Source organism: Rhinopithecus roxellana, chromosome 8, assembly GCF_007565055.1.
Source record: "Rhinopithecus roxellana isolate Shanxi Qingling chromosome 8, ASM756505v1, whole genome shotgun sequence".
Classification (NCBI taxonomy): domain Eukaryota; kingdom Metazoa; phylum Chordata; class Mammalia; order Primates; family Cercopithecidae; genus Rhinopithecus; species Rhinopithecus roxellana.
In genome coordinates, this window is record NC_044556.1 from 102,070,809 (window position 1) to 102,094,340 (window position 23,532).

Genomic DNA, 23,532 nt, shown 5'->3' on the forward strand with positions numbered 1-23,532 from the left:
GTTTTTTCAGTTTAAAGACTATGGAAATGGAAACTGAATTTCAGTCTATAGCATTAGCATATGGCAGTCACAACTCTCAGATTGTAATGCTGTTTTGGGTTTTTTGTTTTGTTTTGTTTTGTTTTGTTTTTTGAGATGTCACCCAGGCTGGAGTGCAGTGGCACCATCTCTGCTCACTGCAGCTTCCACTTCGTGAGTTCAAGCAATTCTCCTGCCTCAGCCCCCCAAGTAGCTGGGACTACAGGCACATGCCACCACACCTAGCTGATTTTTGTATTTTTTAGTAGAGACGGGGTTTCACTATGTTGGCCAGGCTGGTCTCAAACTCTTGACCTCATGATTTGCCCACTTTGACCTCCCAAAGTGCTGGGATTACAGGTGTGAGCCACCGCGCCCAGCCTGTAATGAAATCACCTTGGTGTGGAAACCTGTGAATACCATCTATGGTAATTTTCTTCCCAGTTAACTTGCGAGAGAGTATCTGAATCGCCAAATTACTTTAAAAGTGACCAGAAGAGAATTAAGAGTAATATTACCCCTGACATTTTTGGTGCTTGTGGTCATGTGTAGGGCAACTAACCCTCTTATTCCAAGTTTGTGTAATTATCTTGCTTTGAGGCGTGTGTTCCTACTTCATGATAAAGATGACATTAGTCATGTGTGTACACAGTGAATATTTTCTGTCTTTAGAATGGAAAGCCTGTTTTGGTTGTTTATTTATTTAACAAACAATGAGATTTTTGTTCAGTGGCCATGTGGTTTCTATAATTCCCATAGAAAATGCTTGACTACCTCAAGGAGAAAAAGGATGTGGGCTTCTTTCAGAGCCTGGCCGGCCTGATGCAGTCATGTAGGTAAGGACTCGCTTCCTTCTCGGGGTTCTACTCAGTGGTTGTATTTTTTCGAAGCATTTGTTTCTTACTCTGACGATAATTACACATAGAAGAATAGTTAATGATTAGCAACACTTTAAAGTGGGATAATCAGCAGTGTCTTCTTTTCTGTCTTTTTTTAGGGGGTTGGTAATATCATAATTAATAACTTACAGAATGGTAATATTGCCTTAAAATAGCTTTCCTATGGTACTATAATCCCAGAACTTTGGGAGGAAGAGGTAGAGGATACCTTGAGGCCAGCAATTCAAGACCAGCCTGGGTAACAGGGCAAGACTCCATCTCTACAAAAAGATTAAAAAAAAAAAAAAAACTTAGCCAGGCATGGTGGCACACACCTGTACCATAGTCCTAGCTACTCAGGAGGCTGAGGTGGGAAGATTTCTTGAGCCCAGAAGTTTGAGGCTGCAGTGAGCTATGACAGCACCACTACTCCAGCCTGAGAGGCAGAGTGAGACCCTGTCTCTAATTTAAAAAAAAAAAAAAAAAGACCTCCCCGTATTTAAATAGGGATCTTGGAGAATTAGTGTATATTCTGCATACTTAAAAATGAGTTGTGTATGCTTTTTAAAAAAGGAAATTCTATTTAGTTTTATTTAGGAGCTTGTAGGCCATTTCTCATTTTATGACTAAATGATCATTAACTCATTTGTGGTAATCATTTTCCATTTTTTTTTTCAAGATTTAAAGTCATTCAGACAGCATTTGACTAAGGAATCTGACACACATTTAATGTAACAAGCTATTCCAACTGCAACAACATAATTATTAGAATTTTATTTCTGCATGTCTGCTAGCTTTGTAATGTACTCCCCATGTTGAAACCTATGAATGCTTGATGTTTGACTTTCACATGGATCATTTCAATGTAGGCCCAGGGGAGACACTAGTCTTCCACTAAGAGAATATGGCTGGTAAGCAATGAATGGAAACATGTTTTCAGTGTACGCTAACATTTGGTTCATATTCCAAGATATGTGGTGTTGAGATGTTTGCTCTCCTGAACAAAGAAAATGTTCTATTAGTCCTCTAAATGTTTCCTTTTTCCTTGTTATTATAGTGTCCTTGACCTAAATGCATTTGAGCGACAAAACAAAGCTGAAGGTCTTGGGATGGTGACAGAGGAAGGATCAGGTATTAATGACTTACATTAAAAGGATCACCTGTCTCCCTTCCCTCCCTGAAATGAGTCAGTTATCAATTACCTTTCAAGCAGAGAGATACGAAGTTATTTTAAAATCGATGAAGTGCTTACATGATTTATTTCAAAGTTCGTAGTTGGACACCTGTCACACCCCAACACCAACCTTCCACGCCGGTCATTAACTCCTTGTGTGCCAGCCCCGTTGCCAGCGGCCTTTCCCCTTGTTGGGTTTTCAATAAGGAATAATGATTGAATGAAGGATCAAGGCCCTTTATTAGAGAATTTTCTGGGAAATCATAAACCACATAGATGAACCTTTCAAGAACGTTTGACTTTCTTTGGCCACTTTAGGAAAGTTGGGCTCTCAGATTCTTCTATTTCCTTAGGATAGTCATCCTTTGAGCTCCTTCAGTCTACTGTCATTCCTGTTCTCTCCTCTTCCCTTCCAGCACAGTGATCCTCATATCCATACATGTTTGCAAGTCTAGATTGATAAAAGAAATTAAAGAGTAGTTATTGTGCTTAAATAATTCTGTGCACAAAAGCAGTGATTCACGTGATCTTAGAATTTTTCTCTCTGTAAATAGATGCTGGTATAAACTAGAAAGTTTAGCATGCAATGCATTTAAAGCAGAAATAACTTTTGCTGCCCTTTCATTTTAGGAGTATTTATTAAGAAAAAAATCTTCAATAGCTTTTGGTTTGATTTGTTTTTATTCTTTTGTGTTTGATTTTTAAACTAGTTTTACTCAGGGCCCGTGTGTTTATCTGTTTTTGTTTGTTTTGTGTGGTTTGGATATGTCTTCTTGTCAATTATTAGTTTTGGAATATTGGGTCTTTTATTGGACTAATCTTATTTCAAAAAATAATTTTTTCTCCCATCTGTCATTTGTAGTCTGTGTTTATTTCTCTGAAATATTTTAGGATTAACTAATTTATCTATGTATTTTTTTGTTCTCACAAATAGGAAAGAGAATATTTCTTACTGTATTTTAAAGTTTATTATTAATACCCATCCTGACATTGCTACTGCTATGTGGCTCCTGTGTTTATTTTATTTTCTGCTTGACATTTGGATGTACAAGTCCGGTCACCAATTATAAGTCATATGGTTACTTAACTGAGTTAGCTACCTTCAAGAAAAATCACTGACACCATTCTATAACTTCTTAGGTTTTCTGGCCTAAGGTTCTGGCCTGACGTTCAAAAGGAATGACCTTCAAGAAAAGTCACCAGAGCCACTCTAAACTTACTTAGGTTTTCTGGGCCCGTCTGGAGAACTTGGAGCCACTGCAGTTCCCAGGGCCCATCACCTGCCTACCTCCAGCATCTCTCCAAAGTCCTAAGCAATTTTCAGCTACAAAATCTCTAAAAATGAATGAAGTCTCTGTCTAAAGCCTGACTTCCCTATCTTGGAATTAGAAATCAATTTCATTTTCCCCGTAGTTATTACCTAATGTTCCAGGGGCTCTGACCACAAATCCATCAGTCATTCTTAGTCACTGTTCATATCAGCTCCCAAAAGGAATAGCAGCCACTTAGGTTTATTTTCCTTAGCCTCCTTTCCTTTGTCAGGCAGATATGGATTGGAATAACATTTTCAAGTCCCAAATCAGAAAGAACTTTGTGAGAGTGACCATTCTGATGCGAGAATTCTTTATATCTCTCAAAATGAGATTGGTTTAACTTGTGCATTCTTTTTCAACACATAAGAAAATAATTACTCAAGCCGATTAACACATTTTGTATTATTTCCTTACAAACAGAAAAACAAAAGCAAAATCTCAACTTTTTTTTCTTTTTCCCCATTTCCTTTTCTTTCGACTACTGTAAATGTACTACCCTCCCTTCCTCAGTCATCACTCATGAGCGTGGTAATTATGAAAAATGAACTGTCTTTTGTTTATTTGCTCTTTTGTTTGTTGTTAGCTTTGTGTACAGACTTGATAGTGACAACTTTTGTGCATTCTTTTGTGTTGTAGACTGTTTTCATAAGTAGATTTAATTTCCATCATGATGCATCCTGTTATTTTTTAAATGCACACATCTAGCTTTCCTCCTTTTTTGTTTCTATGAGGATGTGTAGTTATTACGATGTTGTTTCTATGAGGATGTGCAGTTATTACGATGTCAGAGATGAAGGGGCAACAAGCATTTCAATTACGTTTCTGGATTGGTTTTGTTGTCTTACAGTTAAAAACCTTTCCGGTGGGCCCAGCATCTGCAACTGTTGTGTCAATGAATGATCCTAGAATGTGTGCCCTAGTCTCCCTGTGGCGTTTCTGTCTTGAACATACTGTGGCTTTATGGCTGCACGGATTGGTGCACAGGAAATCGGTGACATATTCAAGGGGGACGTGACAAGCTGAGTCTCCTCCTCACTAGTGTGCTCTGCCAGTTGCCTTCCAAAGATTGGGAGGTCTACTGAGTTTTTCTCTATTCCTTTGAAAATCTGACAGATTGCAAATCATGTAACATCAAAACTAATTTTTATTTTTGTGACTGAATTCAAAGAGCAGTAGAAACAATAGCAACTATTTGCTCCTTAAACTAATATACTAACAAAGATGCCATTAGTCATTCAAAGTAGTTTCTGAAAGACATTTTATGCAATGGAAATAAGGGATCAGATTTTAGATAGTACCTAGGATGCCAACAAGGCTTCCAAGATTAGATTGTGCTTTCTGAATACATGCTGTTGCCTTAATCAAGAGACCTATTAGGAGCATATGTAAGGGCCACTCATTAGCTCTATTAATATTATAGTATTTTCCAGATTGTTTTAAGAATTCCTATACAGACTTTTTTGGCATGTTTAAATGTATCTGTTTTGAGACCACTCTTTTGTTTAAGATGCTATAAAAGTAAAAAAAAAAAAAAAAAAAAAAAAAAAAAAAGCCTATACACACTCATAGGAGAAGAAAAATCAATCATCCCTCTTGGAAGGGATAGAAAAGGCTGAAAAAGCAACAGCTGTTAGTGATGTCACTTACTTCAACACTTGAGGCTCAGAGAGCATGGGCTTAGCACTGAGGAAATAATCTACTGTATCTGAATCTCCTACATCTTTGCCCACTGTTTTTATTAAGCTAAGTCTATTCCTAATGATGATGATAATACGACCATAAATTATCTAGCCATTGAAAATGTATAAGCTTAAATGTATGATACCCGCAACTCTCCAATGAGGTAGCTATTACCTTGATTTTATAGATAAGGAAACAGAGGAACAGAAAGGTTTCTTGACTTGTCCAGGGTCACACAGCTAATCAGCAAGGCTGAAACTGAAATGCAGGTATTCTGCCTCCCACTGTTTCATTTACAGATCCCATGAGCCAAGTCACTTCCCTCCCATCTTTTCATATTCTTTGGGGGCTTACTTCATGTCTACCACTGCTTTTTTTTTTTTTTTTTTTTTTTTGCCCCTTGACTTATTCTTTGTTTAATTATTTTTGAGATGGAGGTTTGCTCTGTTGCCCAGGCTGCAGTGCAGTGGTGCAGTCTCAGCTCACTGCAACCTCCACCTCCCGGGTTCAAGCGATTCTCCTGCCTCAGTCTCCCAAGTAGCTGGGATTACAGGCATGACACCACAATCAGCTAATTTTTGTATTTTTAGTAGAGGTGGGGTTTCACCATCTTGGCCAGGCTGGTCTTGAACTCCTGACCTCAGGTGATCCACTCACCTCAGCCTCCGAAACTGCTGGGATTACAGGTGTGAGCCACCACGCCTGGCTGCCCCTTGACTTATTGTTCTTTGTCCCTTTCCGGGACACAAATCTCTTGCCACATTTTGCATTTATTGTTAAGTTTCAAAATTGCTTTTGAACTTTTTATGGTTACAAATGTTCCTGACCTGGTATTGAGATACCATGAGGAACTATGTTTTCTTTGAGGTTTGTATATAAAGATTTCAGATGAATTATTTATACTGTGTTTTTCTACTGCCATTACTGTCATGCAAGTTTGACTTGTGTCCCCTTTTTAGACTAAGTTTCTCTCATTTCTAGAAAAGCCGGAGCCTCCCAGTTTTTTTTTTGAAAAGGTTCTTCAGGAAATGTGTTAATTTGTAATATGCTCAATGTTGTCTGTGCTGTATATTTTATATTTATATGCGTTTTCTTTTAATGATTTAATCAAGTTCAAAAACAAAACCTGTATGAATATTTAAAATGTCATTCCATTCTTGGATTTTTTTAATTTGTTTTTTTATCAGAACCATTAACCCCATTACCAAATCATTATGACATTGAAAGTGCAATTTTCCTGCTTTCAAAATTCTTCTTGGAATATAACAGAGGATATTGAATTTTGTTTTTGATCATCATGAGGTAGTCCTGGACTTCATAAAAGCAAGACGAAGTTTTGAAGTTGATCTGATTTCTTAAAAATAGTTTGATTTTTTAAAATCCTCACTACAACATTAACTACCAATTAACCTTCCCCACCTTTCTATCTGTATCTGATAATTTGTTTCACTGAGGTTCTTACTGATATATTTATAATCATGTAATCAAATTTATGTGAAGTTGAAGCAACACAAATTAATTAAGCAAAAGGATTGAGTTGATCTTTAAGTATTGGTTACCCTAACTTTTTGTTACTGTTTTGATTGCTTAGTAATTTATGGGCTACCTTTTCCTCAAGAGTTTCCAAATACTTTCACAAGTGTAGTTTAGTATTCTGTGTACCTTATTCTGCCATTCTTGTGGGTAAATTTTCTCTTCAAGGAAAACTTGTGATGTTGGTTCATGGCACCAAATGTTTTCTTAACATCCTTGCACAGTTTTTAAACTTTGAAGCACTCATTTAAATTAGAGTGACTATTATGTGCTAGATGGTGTCTTAAGCATTGGAAATGATTTAGGAGCTCAGTACTGTGCAGACAGACTTGTAAACAAGTAACTTCAGAACAATGCTTTATGCATATAAAGGAATTTAGGTGGAAGTACTTAGCTGCTGGGATGTGGTGGGAGAAACAGCACAGAAGTGACATGTAGTCTGAGTTAAGAATCAAGCTGGTGGATAAGGAAGGCAAAGACATTCCAATGTGAGGGAACTGGATATGCAAAGTTCAAGGTACCAAACATGGCAGAGAATGGTGACTAAGCTGTTGTGAAGGAATGATCAGACTAGAGGATGGAAAGATAGTACGTGGGAGGCCACAAAGGACCTTCTCTGCCCTGCCAAGGAATCTGCACTTTTTCTGAGGCCATAGAGAGCCCTTAAATACCACTTAAGTGACACTGTGTGTGTTGTTAAATGATCCACCTAGAATTGAGTTCCTGACGTTTATTGTTCAACTAATGCTTCTGATAGACTCCACTAACAAACAGTACAGTGTAGATTTCCCATTTCTCAGTCCTGCTACTAAATAGAAATTGACTCTTCCAAAGATAGTGACCAGCATTATTTCCTTCATGGCAGTGGGAGAGCTCTGAGTTATGCCTAATGATAGATTAGACGGAATTCTTCAGAGTAGACTTTTCATACAGTTAAAGAAATCCATCTGTTTATCAGGGAAGTATGATAATTGGATTCATGCTTTTGAAAAATTACTGACAGGTAACATTGTGTAAGATAGGTATCAGAGTCTCAAGGCAGGGAAATCAGTAAGGATGTTGATGAATGGAATGGATGAAAAACAGTAAGAATTTCAGTAAGAGTCTTGACAGCCAAGAAACTTAGGCTTTGGCTATAAGAGAAACAACATGCATATCACATTTGAAAGCAAAGGGATATTTTTTCCTCTCCAGCTAGTTTAATTTGTTTAACAGAATATACTTTAATTCTGTTATCCTTGGGACAAACCTAATTTATTTCACATAGTGGTCATTTTTGTTGTCTTGGCATCAGAAAGAGGAATGCATTGTATACACTGCTGTCAGATTGTTAACTAAATGTTAATAAATGCACTCAGTGGAATTTATAGAACTGCTGGTCATACAACCTACAGAAATTCTGTAACTTGGAAATTTAGGTCATTTGACCTAAGGCTTCACATTTATTTCTTTTGTGCTTTGTAGACTTCAAAGCACTTTTAATTGTTTGAGCCAATTCAATTCTCCCAACAGTCCTATGAAATGAGGAGTTGAGGAGTTTGTTAATCTCCATATCGACATGATGAAACGAAGGCTCAGAAGAGTGAACTGACTAAAGTCACATATCTAGAAATGGTTTTCCTTTGATTCTGAAATTGATGAGAACAAGTACGAGTTCACGATTTAAATAACATATAGTATGTGTGATGATAATTAGTCAAAGATTTTATTCATTACTCATGCTAACTTTACAACATTTAGAAACTATAGCACACTGAATTCAGAAAGGCCATATAATACTGAAATTATCTGTTTATTTCCTGTATCTTCCATTAGACTGTGAACTTCTTCAGGTTCAAGATTATGTTCACCTCACAAGGTGCCTGCCATAGAAGAGACACTTAGTGAAAGTTTATTGAAGTTTACTGGAATCATACTCTTTACCAGCCGATGGCTATATGACATTGGTTATTTAATTTCTTGGTTGTTCACTGAACAACAAAATGGCATTACATTTAGCTAATTTACAGGATTCTAATAAACCCGAATTGAAATGAGATAACATATCTAGCGCATCATAGTCACTAACTTAATATTAACGGTAGACTTATTTTCTAAATTTACTTTTTAATAGAATTGTAATATAATTGAAGCAGTCATACTTAAGCCACTTAAGTGGCAATATTAAAACTTCCCATATGGAATAAAATACGTGACTTTTCACTATTTTAAAATATTTTTAGCATTCTTCAGTTTTGGCAAGATGCAGAATTGATCTTTAAGTCCTCTCCAGATCAACAATCAGCATAATTTCCTCTATGGCAGTGGGGTGCTTTTGAGTCAACTTTATAGAGTATAGGGGATCCTTTAATGTGGCCAGTCCTATGCCTCATGACTCATCTTTTACCTGTGCATTATTGTAGATAGTGACATGACAGGACCTGATAATGAGAGTGTTAGTCTTTTGGAGTCTATTTATCTTAATTCGCCAATGATAGGTAGAACAGTGGCCTTTAACAATGTATTAACTTCGTTAGATCTTTAAAATAGGACTTACTGTTTCACTCTTAGCTTGATTAAACACAATCTACCTAGATTATTTCCAGGAAAAAATTGTAATTTTGAGAACATTTTAATCCATGAAGATGGTGTTCAGGAGATATAAACAGTTAATAAATTCAAATCGCTATATTCAGCAGCTTGGCATGGTATTTCCATATTTTTTAGTGTTATTGCCACTGCACCTAATATATTAACCTTTCCACAATTTACAAAACTGCCACAGATGGTGAAGAGCCAGGGACATAGACAGGGTACATGTTATCTTTGTTTTATACAAGAGAAAACGAAGGTGCAAAGAATGAACTCCGCAGCAGCAGCAATATTGGAATACCTCTCCCTTTATTACAGTATTGAAAATCTTAAGCCTCTTATAAAAATGAAACCAAAGGAATGTCCTTCACAGTATGTACCTTGAGCCCTCAGGCAGCAATTACAAATCGTAATTGACCAACGTAAGAGCACTTTCAACTACATGTTACTTCATTCCGTTATTTGTTATTGATCTTAGTTTCCATCTTACAATGGAATTTCTTTTGCACACATCACAAAATGGACTGCTGAACCTGTACCTTCTGCAGACATAAAGCCATCATCCATCTCTGTTATTCTACCACTTATTTGCAGCATGGGCAATGGCAGCATTTTAATCAGATAGGAATGTCTTCATTAAGCAACAGCACCCCGGCTTATACCTGGTCTCACCTGCTGGTAAACGAAGGCCTGACTCGTCCCCTCCTTTACCCCTCCCCTCTTCCCATTGTTCTGTGATGTGCAGTGTGTCCTTATATAAGTGAAGTTACTTGTACGTGTTTCGGTATACAGTCAAGAAAATACTGTGTGTGTCAACAATAAATAAAACCTTATGTTATAAATCATTATTGTGCAGAGCATTTTTAGGTACACAGATAGATTATATTTATTTCAGTGTTTTTCTGAATACTTTCTGGTAAGGGTTACTTCTTTCACACTGAATATGTGAACACTTAAAGTGTGTACATGGTCTATTGAATTGTTTTTTGAAAAATAAAATATTGCAGATGGGCTCACAGGGCAAGAATCAATAAGCCTATGTAACAAACTCATAATATTTTGATTTAAATATCACTTTAAAGACTCTTCTGATTAAAGTGACTCATAAAAATGGTACTAAGTATCACCAATGAAGAGTTTAGTTCCTTTATTTGCCGAAAACATTCTCCCTTTTGTTTCCTATCCTGTCGTGAATTTAAACACTGAGGAATGGACTTATCAGCCAACTATGGGAGATTCAACACAACAATGTGCCTGTAACACTGAAACTTGCCACAACGTCTGATTTGCATACTTGGTGATTGTAGCATAGTCACCAAATTTCATATCTTGTGGGCTAACAGGGAAATGAGTACAGTGATTTTATGTACTTTTTTTAATGTTTATATTAGTTTTCAAAATGGTTTTGCTTCCTAACCCTACCATTATATGAAGCCTCTCACTTTGAAAGTCACAGACTGCGGACTGGTAAGTCCATCAGCTCTCTGTCACTGCGATCATTCATGACTTCACTTAAAGTAAACATACAATCATTGCATCGTTTTCTTTCTCAGCCCGAAGTATTTCCATTCTGTAAAAAGTTCTCATTTTTTTTTAAATACTTTAGTCCATTCATTCACTGGCTATCTTATCATTTTTGCTTTTAAACAAATTTAGAGTTTGGAGCAGGTGCTCATAATGTGGAACTTTTTTTTTTTTTTTCCTTCCCCACGGATACTTTCTGTCTTGAAAATCAGCTTCATTTGTGTGGTGCTGTTGTGAGTTTCCTTCTTTCCTTGTGTTTTTGCTTTCAAAGTAACTTGTGATCAAGATACATTTAAATTGAAATATAAGTAGACTGAGCCCTTTTCTGAGGCTTTTCTCCTTGCCCCCAAATACTTGTTAGTGTTGGATGATGCAGAGAAACTTCTGTAACTAGGGGATGCCTTTCTTTTCACCTTTCTTTTCACCTTTCTTTGTTAATTTTAGCTCTCACAACACGAGCCACCAAAGTCTTTCTTTTGGTTTCATATTTAGAATTAAGGTTGTTTGCCATTTCCTCATCCTATGGAAGTAATGCTCAAACCAGTCACATCTCTATTTTAGATTTCAGAAATCTTTCCTTTTTTTTTTTTTTAATTCAGTAGACAGCCTGATAACAAAGTTAATTAAAACAAGTTAATCAACAATTTTCTAGCGATTTACGGCTTTCACAAAAATCCATGAATTATTCTTTAGTGAAAGAAACTCTTGGCCCTGCTTTTTTGGATACACAGAATACTTTCCATTGAATCATTTGGCCATAATCCAGGTACAAAGCAAATTTAACATGCGTGAGAGATGCAGAAAAAGGCCCCTTCTATACACACCTTGCAAAATACAAGAATATAAAGAAAGAAAGAAGCAAAGTTTAAGCCTTTAGGTCGTTTGTAAAATGTTGCCAATCCCATGCTGCTACTTTTAACAGAGAAGTCTGAGTTTTAAAATTCAAACATTCTTTTCTTACAAAGAAAAAGAGCGTCTATCTGCCAAGCGCATGATCTTACGAGCTTCAGATAGAAAAGTGGCTATGACCTGTGACTGTTTTTGATTCAGAACAATGCTAGATCAACATGCAAGTTGTATGGAGGTGGGGACAGAAAGGGAGGGGCAGGCTGGGGTGGTTGGTAATGTTTGATCCCTCTGGACTTCCCGCAGGAGAAAAGGTTCTACAGGACGATGAGTTCACCTGTGACCTCTTCCGATTCCTGCAGCTACTCTGTGAGGGACACAACTCAGGTTTGTGAGTCCCCAAAACTTCTGATGCTAGTAAGGCATAAATAATGTTTTCAAGCCAGTAGTAACAGGAACCTGTTAGTTCCAATTATGCATCATTCTAGAGACAACAAATTGTTCTAGAACATGTCTCTGCATTGGGCACTGGGACATTTTATACATTGCTTCCCTGCTTTCACAGTCCTCAGATAGCTATTTCACTTGAGTCTTATCAATTATTTTGATGTTAGGGAAGACACATGAGGCTAGGCGCGGTTCCTCACCTGTAATCCCAACACTTTGGGAGGCCGAGGTGGGAGGATTGCTTGAACTTAGGAGTCCAGTATCAGCCTAGGAAATATAGCGAGACCCCCATCTCTACAAAAAATTTAAAAAATTATCCAGACATAGTGGTGCATGCTCATAGTCCCATCTACGTGGGAGGCTGGGGCAGGAGGATTGCTTGAGGCCAGGAGTTTGAGGCTGCAGTGAGCTGTGATTGCCCCACTGCACTGCAGCTTAGGCAACACAGCAAGATCCTGTCTCTCAATTAAAAAAAAAAAGATGATTTATGAAGATTATAAATAGTTGTAGAGTAATATAGAGCATTATTTCTTTTGCACCACCTCTCTTTACTTTGAGTGTACACATACTTCATTGTACTACTTAACATAATGTATCTCCATTAGTTGTTTACACATCCAACTCTCTACCAGGCTTGTGCACCCCTGAAGGCAGGAACTCTATCTTAATTTTATCTTGGCTGACCCCAGCACTTTGCACAGTACTGAGGAGTAAGTGATGAATGAATAAATAATTTCCTTCTTATATCCTCAAGGATAGCAACCTTTTTCAGTCATTCATTTGCCCAGAGCTCTAGAACTAGGAATAAGGAAACTGATGTTAGCAACATCTGAGACAAAAATTGAATATGGATCATCTGTGGAGCACCCAGATACTCTTTTGGGGTGATCACTTTTTATGGAAAATATAAATTATTTTCATATTAAAACTGTTAGATAAAAACACTGCACTAACCCACAATGATTTTGCTGCAGAAAACATTTGCCTTTGGAATTCTTAGAATAACTTAATTTGAACTTCTGAACAAGCATTAATAATATTTTTTTTTTATCTTGCATAGATTTTCAGAATTATCTGAGAACTCAGACTGGCAATAATACAACTGTCAACATAATTATCTCCACTGTAGACTACCTACTGAGAGTTCAGGTATGTTGCTTTCTATATTAGTAACAAATTAAAAGGGTTGATATGTTGAAACAATACAGCAGAATTTTAATGTATTTTGGTTTATAACTAGAAAGGAGTTTTTGAGATAGTTTATCTCTGATCACAATCTCTCAGCAATTCTTAGAGCAAAACTGCCACTGTTATCCCTGCTCCTGATCCTGCCTCCTACTTTTGCTCATATTTTATTTCTGTAAGTAGAGATTCTTCCCCTCTGTATCTTTAGCTTGATGGTATTTTAAAGTCATTTTCATTTTATAAAGCACTTTTATACTCTGCTCCTTCTTCTATAGTTGTTAGACAAATTGGGGAAGAATGTTTGGAACATTCATACAACAGGAAAGAAAGGCTTTGTAACTGCTACCATACACTGAAATTTCATAGTCTAAGGTCACTTCTTTTCAGGTGTCCTAATATTTGCATTAATTTTCATACTACATTGCTTAAAAATCTCTGATATTTTGATCATATTTGAGAACGTTACTCAAACTGAATTGAAGATGTAGGCCTCTTAAATAATGAGAGCCCTGTACAACTTTTTTTCCCCTCATTTTATTTATAAGCCAAACCAAGCACAGTATTTTAAAAACTATCAATGCAGACTTTCAGCTTTTTCCTTAATCTTTGAGTGTGTAATATCACAACCTTTTTTTGGCTAACTGAAAGCTTAATGTGGTGGGGGAAAGTCCATTTTGAAGTCAGTACACCAAGAAGTGTTGCTGAAAACACATTTGCAATTTTAAAAATTGTCTGAAAACCCAAACGTAGTTCACAGGCTGAACTAAATTGCATTATTTACTTATCCAACCAACATTTCTTTAAAATGTATGTTATTGTTAAATACAACTGGTTTATAGAGATTGATCTTATTTAGATAATTGTTTATAACTATTAGTATTTACAAGCAATCCAACCAGTTTTCTCAGGGACAGGTGCAAAAGCCATGGATATCAGTGAGTTCTCACTGATGAAATGTTATTGGCTTTGTTGGAGAAAAAGGAGGTCAGATGTCGGCACCCCAAAAAAGATTATTCCATGATTCATCTATTTTCTGTGCTCACATAGTAAACATCTAACTTTGCTCATGGATAAATATGCTCCAGTCTTAATGAATTCTTATGTTTATGAAGTTCAGGGTTATCAGACAGTAATTTTTAAAGCTAAGATTTTTTCTTCTGGTCTTCTCTTCAGTTGTTAGCTATATCTAAGAAGGAGGTTCCCATCTTGTATGTTTAGGAAAATCATTGAAGAATGATATTTAATTCACAGATATTTTTGTTTGCTACCATATCTATTATTTAAAATACTTCTCAAGCATAGAGTCCAAGACTGATTAGTCAATGGTAACTTTAGAATGTGACTGAATAATAAACAATATCGTCTCTATTTCCCAGGAATCAATTAGTGACTTTTATTGGTATTACTCTGGGAAAGATGTTATTGATGAACAAGGACAACGGAATTTCTCCAAAGCTATTCAAGTGGCAAAACAAGTCTTTAACACTCTTACTGAGTATATTCAGGTAAACATTTAAACATGGCTGCTATCTGTAGCACTGAATTCCGTAGAAAAATGCACCGCCATTTCAGCTAAGAGTGGGCATTTCTTGGTTCCTAAAATAATTGAGATTCCTGAATTTATCGAAAGCTAGACGCATCCATTGAGCTCTTACTATGTGTAAAACTCTTTATTAGGTGTTGTCATAGAACACGGATTTCTACGTGAATGTTCAAAGGATATTGGATAAAGTCACATGGCTTATCATGCTTGGTTCAATAAGAACCGGAAAAAAAAAAAAAAAAAAAACAGAAGTAACAAGTGACTTCTCTTGTTACTTCTTTTTTATATGACATATTTTAAAATAACAATAATATCTGAAATATGTATTTTGGAATAATGTTAGGTATTCAGAAAAGTTGCGAAGATAGTACAGAGGGTTTCTGTATACGATTCACCCAGCTTTCCCTAATGCTGACATTTTATATACTCATGGCACTTTTGTCAAAACTAAGAAATTAACATTGGCACATCCTGTTAACTAAATTACAGGCTTTCTTTTGATTTTACCAGTTTTTCCATTCATGTTCTTTGTTTTTTAAAATTCTGGGATACAATCCAAGTTACCACATTACATTTAGTGAAATATGGTTTAGAGAAGCTTGCCTTAGTGGCATATCTGCTGATAAATATTGATACTATGAAGATAAGCTTATCGTTAGTCTCGTGCTTCTTCTGGACTGCCTTTTAGGTTACAGCATTGCATATTGCTTTATTATTCAAACTTCTAACTACAGAAAGTCATATAAGGGGGAGATCCAACACCATTGAAATCAATGGAATTACCTATAAGATTGTAATCCCAGTTTAATAAAAGGGGAAGAACTGTTTGAGTAAGAGGACGTTGTATTGTCGAGGTTCCTAGAGTAAGACCATGAGGTAGTTGTTGAGAAAAGGGAAAGCTTGATCTGTCCTTGGCACAGGTCCTTCTGGTAGTTAGCAAAGGTTTTCCATGTTGCAGGCACATACATCACGAGAAAAAGAATGCAAGGCACCAGGCTAGGGAGTTTACAGCTCCCAGAAGCTGATGACCTAAGGTTGAGCAAGCCCTAGAAAGGACATTCTGTGTGTTTCAGGTTTTAGAAGAAGAAATGGGTACTTTGGCTCTGGGCTTGCGACTCTGTCACGTGAGGGTTGGCCAGACAGCTTTTGGTCACCTAGGGGTTGCACGAGAGCATAACCCCTTGTAATACTTCAACTTCTGATTTAAACCTTACCTATCACAGGAAGAATATTATTTCTGACTTGAAGAAAAGACAAGTTTATATTCCTAAAAATGGCTTTCTAGTGTTCACCTAATAGCCTCTTGCACTTTTCATCCTCCCTCATTTATATGCCATTGGAATACCAAACTGACACCGAACATCAACCACAGGAAAACCCTAAAGATCGATTGCTTTCAAACCAGAGCTGCAATAGCCATTTTGGACTAATTACAACCAGGGATGAAGGAAACTATAAAACTACTATATCTGGTGCATTAAATGAGCTGGATTTAATGACCTCCAGATTAAAATAACCTGATTCCTTCTCACCACTGTCCCTTCAGACTTGCTCTGTCGACCATTTCTTTACCACTAGAAGGAATCTTGAGCACTGACCACTTTCAGATAAATAAAATCATGTCAGTCACTTTGTCACAAAAATAGTCTCATTTCAGTAAAGCTTCCCCTCATTCTTGGGCCTCATTTTCAGCTGGAAAACCTGGAGTGAGGGTGTAGGCAAGAACTCCCATCTGGATATTGTTCATTCTGGAGGGAGTCCAATCTGCGCTTTTTTCACTCTCTCCCCTCAAGGTTCTTCTCACTCTTTCCCTTTCCCCTCCTGGTTAACCCCAGGCTTCCTCTGGGTTGGAGCTGTGGGAGAGAGGAGGTACAAGGAAGGAAAGGTCTCCTCCAGGCACATGTAATCCCAGAGTGCACCATGGAGCTGGCCCTCTGGTGTGATGTGTTGTATTTTGTCATCTAACGTACAAGCCTGGCCCTCTTAGTCCTCCAGTGCCTGGAAATGACTCTTTTCCCATCCAGTTTAAAGTTATTCCATCAGACCTCATGCATCTGGTGGCTCCCATCCACCTTGGAATTCTGTTACCATTTCAGACTGATTTCAGATGGGGCAGAATGGCCCCTTCCTGAGTAGTCCATGTAAGAAACACACACCTTTTTTTGTCACATGCTGTCTGTCACGCTTTCTAATACCAGACTTTATGCTTCCCAACTTCAGAAGACAGAAACTGAGCTCACATGATGGCTGTCCTGAAGCCTCTTCTCTCACTTGCTGTGAGGGGATGCAGAAGTAATGAAATGGAGAGGCTCAGCACATGGAGAACCCCCTCCAAAGTCTCCCCCTTTTCAACTTCAACCCCTTTATATCCTTAGAGTGGAAAGATCTATTTTTATTCACCCCTTTTGCAGATAGCCTACTGCTTTTGTAATATGTGGGTACATGTCATTCTCATAATCATATGAGAACACATAGTCAATATCTCAGCTGTAGGGCCTCAAGAGATACTGAGACAGGAAAAAGTTCTATTTCAACATCGCGGATATGGCCATCTCTTCCAATCACTTGTGTCTAGCATAAGATCTGAAATGTTTTTATGTGGTCTGCAATTTAAAGTTATTATGAGTTATTTGCCTAAAGGAATGAAGGAATTTGAAGTTAAGAACAGTATTGTATGTACTTTTTTTCCTTTCTAAGTAAAATCCCTGTTATTTATTTTCATAGTTGATGTAGATGGGTTTACAAAACTGAATGATGGTAGAAGTTTTTCATTGGAAAGTGAAAATAGAAATCGGCTCCAAGAAAACAGTCTGCCTGCTACAGCAGATCCACTCTAGTATTGATACTTCAGACGTGTCAGCTAAGAGAACAAAGTTAGGCTTGTTAAAAGATAAACCTAGGCACGATAACATCTTACAAAGTTTATCTGAGCATTCAACAATTGATGAATTGAGCAACACCAGAACACTAATGGTTCAGCCCTTCACCAAGGGTGGGGGCACTTTTATAAGGCGCTCCTGGAAGCAAGACAAGCCAAGAGATTTGATTGGTAAAAGTGGAAAGTTCCTAGTTAGAAGTTAGTTGGCAGTTTCTGACTGGTGAACTCTAGTGAGAAGTTAGTTGGAAGTTTCTGATTGGTTAAGCTTAAATTTACACTGAGTTGGGATTTGGTTTTCTTAGGGAGGAACCCAAGACACTGGAGCCATCTCAGCCTAATGATCTCTCAATTAGTTATTTTAACCACTTCCAATTGTCTTGGATTCTGGATTCATGAAATTAATAAACAAGTATTACTCTTTTAAAACACCTCAATGGTTGTACCATTTGTAAAACAGTTGTCCAATTTAGAAAACGTTGAAGAGGATTTTTTTCTCCATGTGAATGCTTTATCCAGGTTACTATTTAGGAGTAAAAGGGTAATCAGCTCTCATCTAAAGCATATTCTCAGATTCTTTTCAATACCAAATGGTGACGACTGATTGATTGGACTGAATAGCCAAAGCACCCAGACCTTATTCAGACAAAAATAAATGATTCACAAAATATAAAAATCCTTGAGAAATTTTTTGGAATCTATTAAACATTTCAGAGAGGAATGTATTTATCTATTAAGGGTTATTATCATCACTGTATCTCTTTCTTTCGCTTTGAGTTCCTATCTTTTTAGATAATGTGCTAGCAGTGAGATACGTCAGCACTAAGGCAACTTTTCCCCTGTTATTGTGAAGTTTGTTTTGGTAAATAAATTCTGAGGAATAATTGCTCTTTGTCTGTTTACGCTCCAGGGTCCTTGCACTGGGAATCAACAGAGTTTGGCACACAGCAGGCTGTGGGATGCTGTAGTCGGCTTTCTTCATGTATTTGCCCATATGCAGATGAAGCTGTCGCAGGTAAACTAACTACCTTCCTCTCTCCTAAATGACAAACTGGAGACTGTAGTCATCAGCAAATTAAATGTGCTTTTTGATGTTGGAACATTATCTTTTTAAAATCACTTTATCACTTGTCTTTTTAAGATCATTTTATCATTCCTCTTTTGTTCTACATTAGCATTTTTTTAAATAAAAAACATTATGTAACCTGAAAATAGATAGGATTCATTATTCAAATTTGAGACAAAGGATATTAGGAAATTGAATGTAATGGAGAAATGAAACAGTCGAGTCCCCAAACATTGTACATTTCCCAAGCTTCATCTTCCTGGGCACGGCTCACTGGAATTTTTCTTCCCCTTACAGATAATTGAAATAGGTTTTATAATCTGTTACAAGGGAGACAGTTTTGTTATAGGGTCTTAAACAAGCAGATGTTCTCAGTAGGGTGATGTTTACCCATAACCAGTGTATTTAATTTTGTGACAAAGAGAAAAAGTAGCTATTATACGGATAAGCAAATGAAGAATAAACAGATTTTCCACCATGTTTTAATGTTAACTTGAGAGAACCTATTGAAAAATATCAGCTTGTTTTCTCACTGCTGTATTTGTTTCATTTGAAACAAAGAGATACACAAATAGAAAAGTTCTTGTGAATGTGTCTCTTCAATGCAGTGAATTTTGATGGTATAACCTGAGACCTTCAGAGTGTGGGCATTTGCCAGGTGGTCAGGTGGAAGAAAGAATGTCAGATTAAAAGACAGAATGCTGCCATTCTAATTCCTGAGCTGTCATGACTTGTTCCACCCATGTGGCCAGGTCTCTTCCCTGAGGCCTTGTTTCTCTGCAGTAAAATGAAGAACCTGCCCCTCAGGCCTGCATATGACAGTAGCAGGATGTATTGCCAAAGATCAACAAGGCTGGATGCTAGTAAAAGTGGTAAAGATACATCTTAATGTCAAAGATAAACAAAGCTGGATACTAGTTAAGCAAATAAGGACGGATTTTAATCAGTAGTGCTATTGCAACAAGGAAAAAGAGTTCAGCATAAACTGAACCCGATTTGATTTGTGCAGAGGTGACTGGGAATATTAATGGGAAAATGAAGATTAGAGAAGGGGCGAACAGGGGCTCAGTAGAGTCACGGGAGTGAAAAGTTACAACAGGTTCATTGGTGTAAATGCGATTAGACCAGCTATATCTGCTAACTGGCAATTGTCAAAGTTAGGATTCTGTCCTTCTCCAGAGCCCTTATCCTTAGATGTTGTCTAGAACAGTCGATTTTTTATGAACCTCGCGTTTTCCCAGGGAGGTACTTTAGTGGAGGGCTGGGCTTATCCTAGAGATGCAGTCTTGAACAGTTAGAAACTATATTAGTGTTTGTTCAAGTCTTTATAGACCAAAGTTGAGGCCAAGTTGAGAAGAGGGCTCAGAGGTACCTGGCTAGAGTTTGGTGAAGGAGAGAATGTCAGTATGGAGTTATTGGTGACTTGAGCCCAATAGAGAAATTCCAGTCTTTCATTTTAATCACTAGGGATATTTTGGTAAGTAAAGGAGACCGACATGAACCAAATGTAGACCCTCACAAGAGAGTTCTCATCCTGATATTTTTCCATCAGGGTATTGACATCTGGTGCTACCTAGCACCTGTTCATGGTTTATAGTTTCTGTAATAGCTATTTAGAAAGAAATGTCTCATCCTCCCAACACGGTGGGAATTTAGCTTCATACGTACCAAAATCTGAATAAAATGCCTTGTACAATTTTTTTAAAGAATAGTTTAAAAAATAGATGAGATGTAAAGTTATGCAGATGTAAGTATGATCTGTATTTCCAGGGACTGTAGCTAAGCATACTGATGTTTAGATCAAATATGTCTTTGAAAAAAAATGTTTCTTTATGGTAAAAAATCAAAAGCAGAAACAAAATTTTAACCAGAGTAATATTGGAAAGCTTAATCAAATTGGTAAATAAGATACATTGTATAATATTAGTACAATGTTGTAGTAATAGGTAATACCTGTGTAGGTTGTTGGTTAATTTGTTTATCTAACAAATAAATTTATAAGTTTATCTTCTATGGTGCTTATATGCCTATATTTTTCTATGTGAAGTTGATTTTTACATAATAGCACCTAGAAGAAGTTAGAAAGTTAGAAGAAAAAAATGCGGGCTTTTCCAATAAAAGATAGATAGATGTCAAATGTGCAGAAGCTCTTGAGTCTTGCTTGGCATTGGAGAATATACCACTGTTATGGTTCTTTCATATTATTGCTAGATATGGTCATTGTCCGTACAAATACTTTCTTTTTTCTGAGATGCAGTCTTGCTCTGTCACCTGGGCTGGAGTGCAGTGGCGTGATCTCTGCTCACTGCAACCTCCGCCTCCCAGGCTCAAGCAATTCTCATGCCTCAGCCTCCTGAGTAGCTGAGATTACAAGTGTGCACTACCATGCTTAGCTAACTTTCTGTATTTTTAGTAGAGACGGGGTTTTGCCATGTTGTCCAGGTTGATCACAAACTCCTAAGTTCAGGTGATCGGTGCACCTCGGCCTCCCAAAGTGCTGGGATTACAGGCGTGAGCCACTGTTCCTAGCCTACAAATACTTTAAAGAACATTAGCTGAAATCAGTAATACTTTTTAATTGTGAAGTATAACTGTTTTTAATATTTGACCCTCCTTTAGTTCCATAATGCTTCACGTGCTTACCATTTATTGCCAGAGCGGTATCTTTCTGTGGGAGTAAATTATGGTGTTCTTGCTGCACAGTTTTCTTGTATTATCTCAAATGCAATGTTAATATTTTCAGGATTCCAGTCAAATTGAGCTTTTGAAAGAATTAATGGATCTACAGAAGGATATGGTGGTCATGTTGCTGTCCATGCTAGAAGGTAGTTTTGATTTATATACTTTTAAATTCCCTTTATTATTTAAAGGATCAGCATGGGCTTGCTTATGGAATCAGAGTGTAGCATAGAATAAAATAACACTAAGATGATATGATAGATGTCTTGGAATTATTGCTGGCTTATTATTCTTTTTCTCATAGTAGTTTTTTTTTTTAAAGGGAGATCCTGCATATCTCAGTTTACATATCTACAGAATGAAAATGGTACTTTATAACAACCCTTTTCATTTCATAGTGATGTCCTAAAAAGGAAGCTCTCCAGACAGTCCATAAAGAATATTTTATTTGTTAGTGTGTTTGTCCATAAGCGGTGGGGGTTTCAGACATCTGAAATCCACAGGGGATAACCTCCAGCGGTGTAAGCTACTTCCATAATCAGTGGGGATTTCGGACATTGGGATAATGTCCAACTGGGTAAGCTGCTGCTTTGAAAAGACCAGAGAATCACTCCTTTGGGTTAAAGCCGTGGCACTGCGGGGAAAGCCTCTGTCCCCCAAGGATGCTGGCAATCGTAGTCTTGTTCTCCCCACCACAGCCTCAGTTTTAATTTTCTCTCTTTTTTTTTTTTTTTTTTTTTTTTCTGTAGCAGGCAGGAAACGTAGTGGTTAAGAGCTTGGGCTCCAAACCCACCGCCAGAGTTTAAATCCTGACTTCCTTACCTCTGGGCGGTATGACCCTTGGACAAGCTGCATCTCCCTTTTTTCAGCTTCCTCTTCTGCAAAATAGAAATGATAGATTGATGTGAGAATTCAGTGGAATCCTATAAATACAACCAAAACAACTGAAAGATGTTTGGTATTACAATGCCTATCACTTTTTCTTAACTTCTTCCTATTTTCTCTCCGAGTCTGCCACACGTGGCATAACTCCACTTTAGTTAACTGAGGCAGTTGTCATGCCTCGTGCTAGGACTTCGAAGTGGCAGCATTTGCTTAAAGCCCTTAGTTGGCAGCAACAGTAGCCACTTTATACCCTTTAAGCACAGGATCCACTCTTCCATGCATGGCCCCGATTCAAATTTTGGGTTAAATACTAACAGCAGCAATAATAACCGCAGCAGCAGCAACCACGGCAGTGACTTAAAACCAACTTCATAATGTGCCAGGTACTGGAGTAAGTACTTATTTAATCCTAGTAACAGATTTATGAGTTTGATGGTATTATTATCTCAAGTTTGCAAATGAGGAAACTGAGGTACCCAGAGGCTAAGAAACCTGCCCACATTGCTGAGCACATCAAACCTGGATTCAAACCCAACAATGGAGCTCCAGATGGCACACTCTTAACACCATGGTGCTCACTGCTTCCCAGATCGGCTCTGTGGACCTCTGACCAGCGACCTTTCTTCTCCTGCCTGTCTTTGTGTTATATAGCACATTCTGTTCAATGAGTAAAAGCACTCTGTAATCCTGTAGTTCAGGAATCTGCCATTTTCTAACTATACAACACAAATCATGAAGAAATGTAGAAAGGTGCTTTCCATTATGAATCAGAAAAAGTGTACAGTTTGCTCTCAGCATCTGGTCTGAAGACCTGGCACTAACCTTTAATAATTAAGTCACAATGGGTCCATTTTAATTTAGTCTTGTTGAACTTCAATTTCCTCATCGGTAAAATTAGGGTTAACAAAAAGTACCTGCCTTACGTATGAACGTTAAATCAGATATTGTCTATGATAGTGACTTTTCAACTCTAAAGGGCTGAGCAAATGTTTATTTTTATTATTAATATGAAACTTGATTTTAGTTTCTGGCTCTTTGGCTCATTTTCTTTATCTCAAACGTGTTGCTTCTTTGATTAATTTGAGGGGAAAAATGTCAACTTTTGTTGAAATATTTTATGTGTGTCAGTCTAATTACTTTGTAAATAGCGTTATGCATGTTTGTGTAATCACTTTTCAAACTATAGTTTGTAAGTAATTATCTTTTTATAGAGTGAGAGATAAACCAGGACATATCCTTGATTCAGATGTTATTAAAGATCTATATTGTTATTTTCTCTATAATCATTGATTTTGTTACAGTTTCTTGTAAACAA

At 37.1% G+C, this 23,532-nt stretch overlaps 1 protein-coding gene across 4 annotated transcripts in view; it reads left to right on the plus strand.

The window, feature by feature from the left end:
- Nucleotides 1-23,532, plus strand: part of RYR2 (ryanodine receptor 2) — a 793,619-nt gene that overhangs the window by 722,019 nt on the left and 48,068 nt on the right. For all 4 annotated transcript variants that reach the window (XM_030936088.1, XM_030936090.1, XM_030936089.1 and 1 more), the window contains 7 exons: nt 778-854; nt 1,954-2,027; nt 11,844-11,924; nt 13,045-13,133; nt 14,546-14,674; nt 18,498-18,602; nt 21,397-21,478. In XM_030936088.1, coding sequence (XP_030791948.1) covers nt 778-854; nt 1,954-2,027; nt 11,844-11,924; nt 13,045-13,133; nt 14,546-14,674; nt 18,498-18,602; nt 21,397-21,478 — 637 coding nt within the window. The remainder of the gene's footprint in view (nt 1-777; nt 855-1,953; nt 2,028-11,843; nt 11,925-13,044; nt 13,134-14,545; nt 14,675-18,497; nt 18,603-21,396; nt 21,479-23,532) is intronic.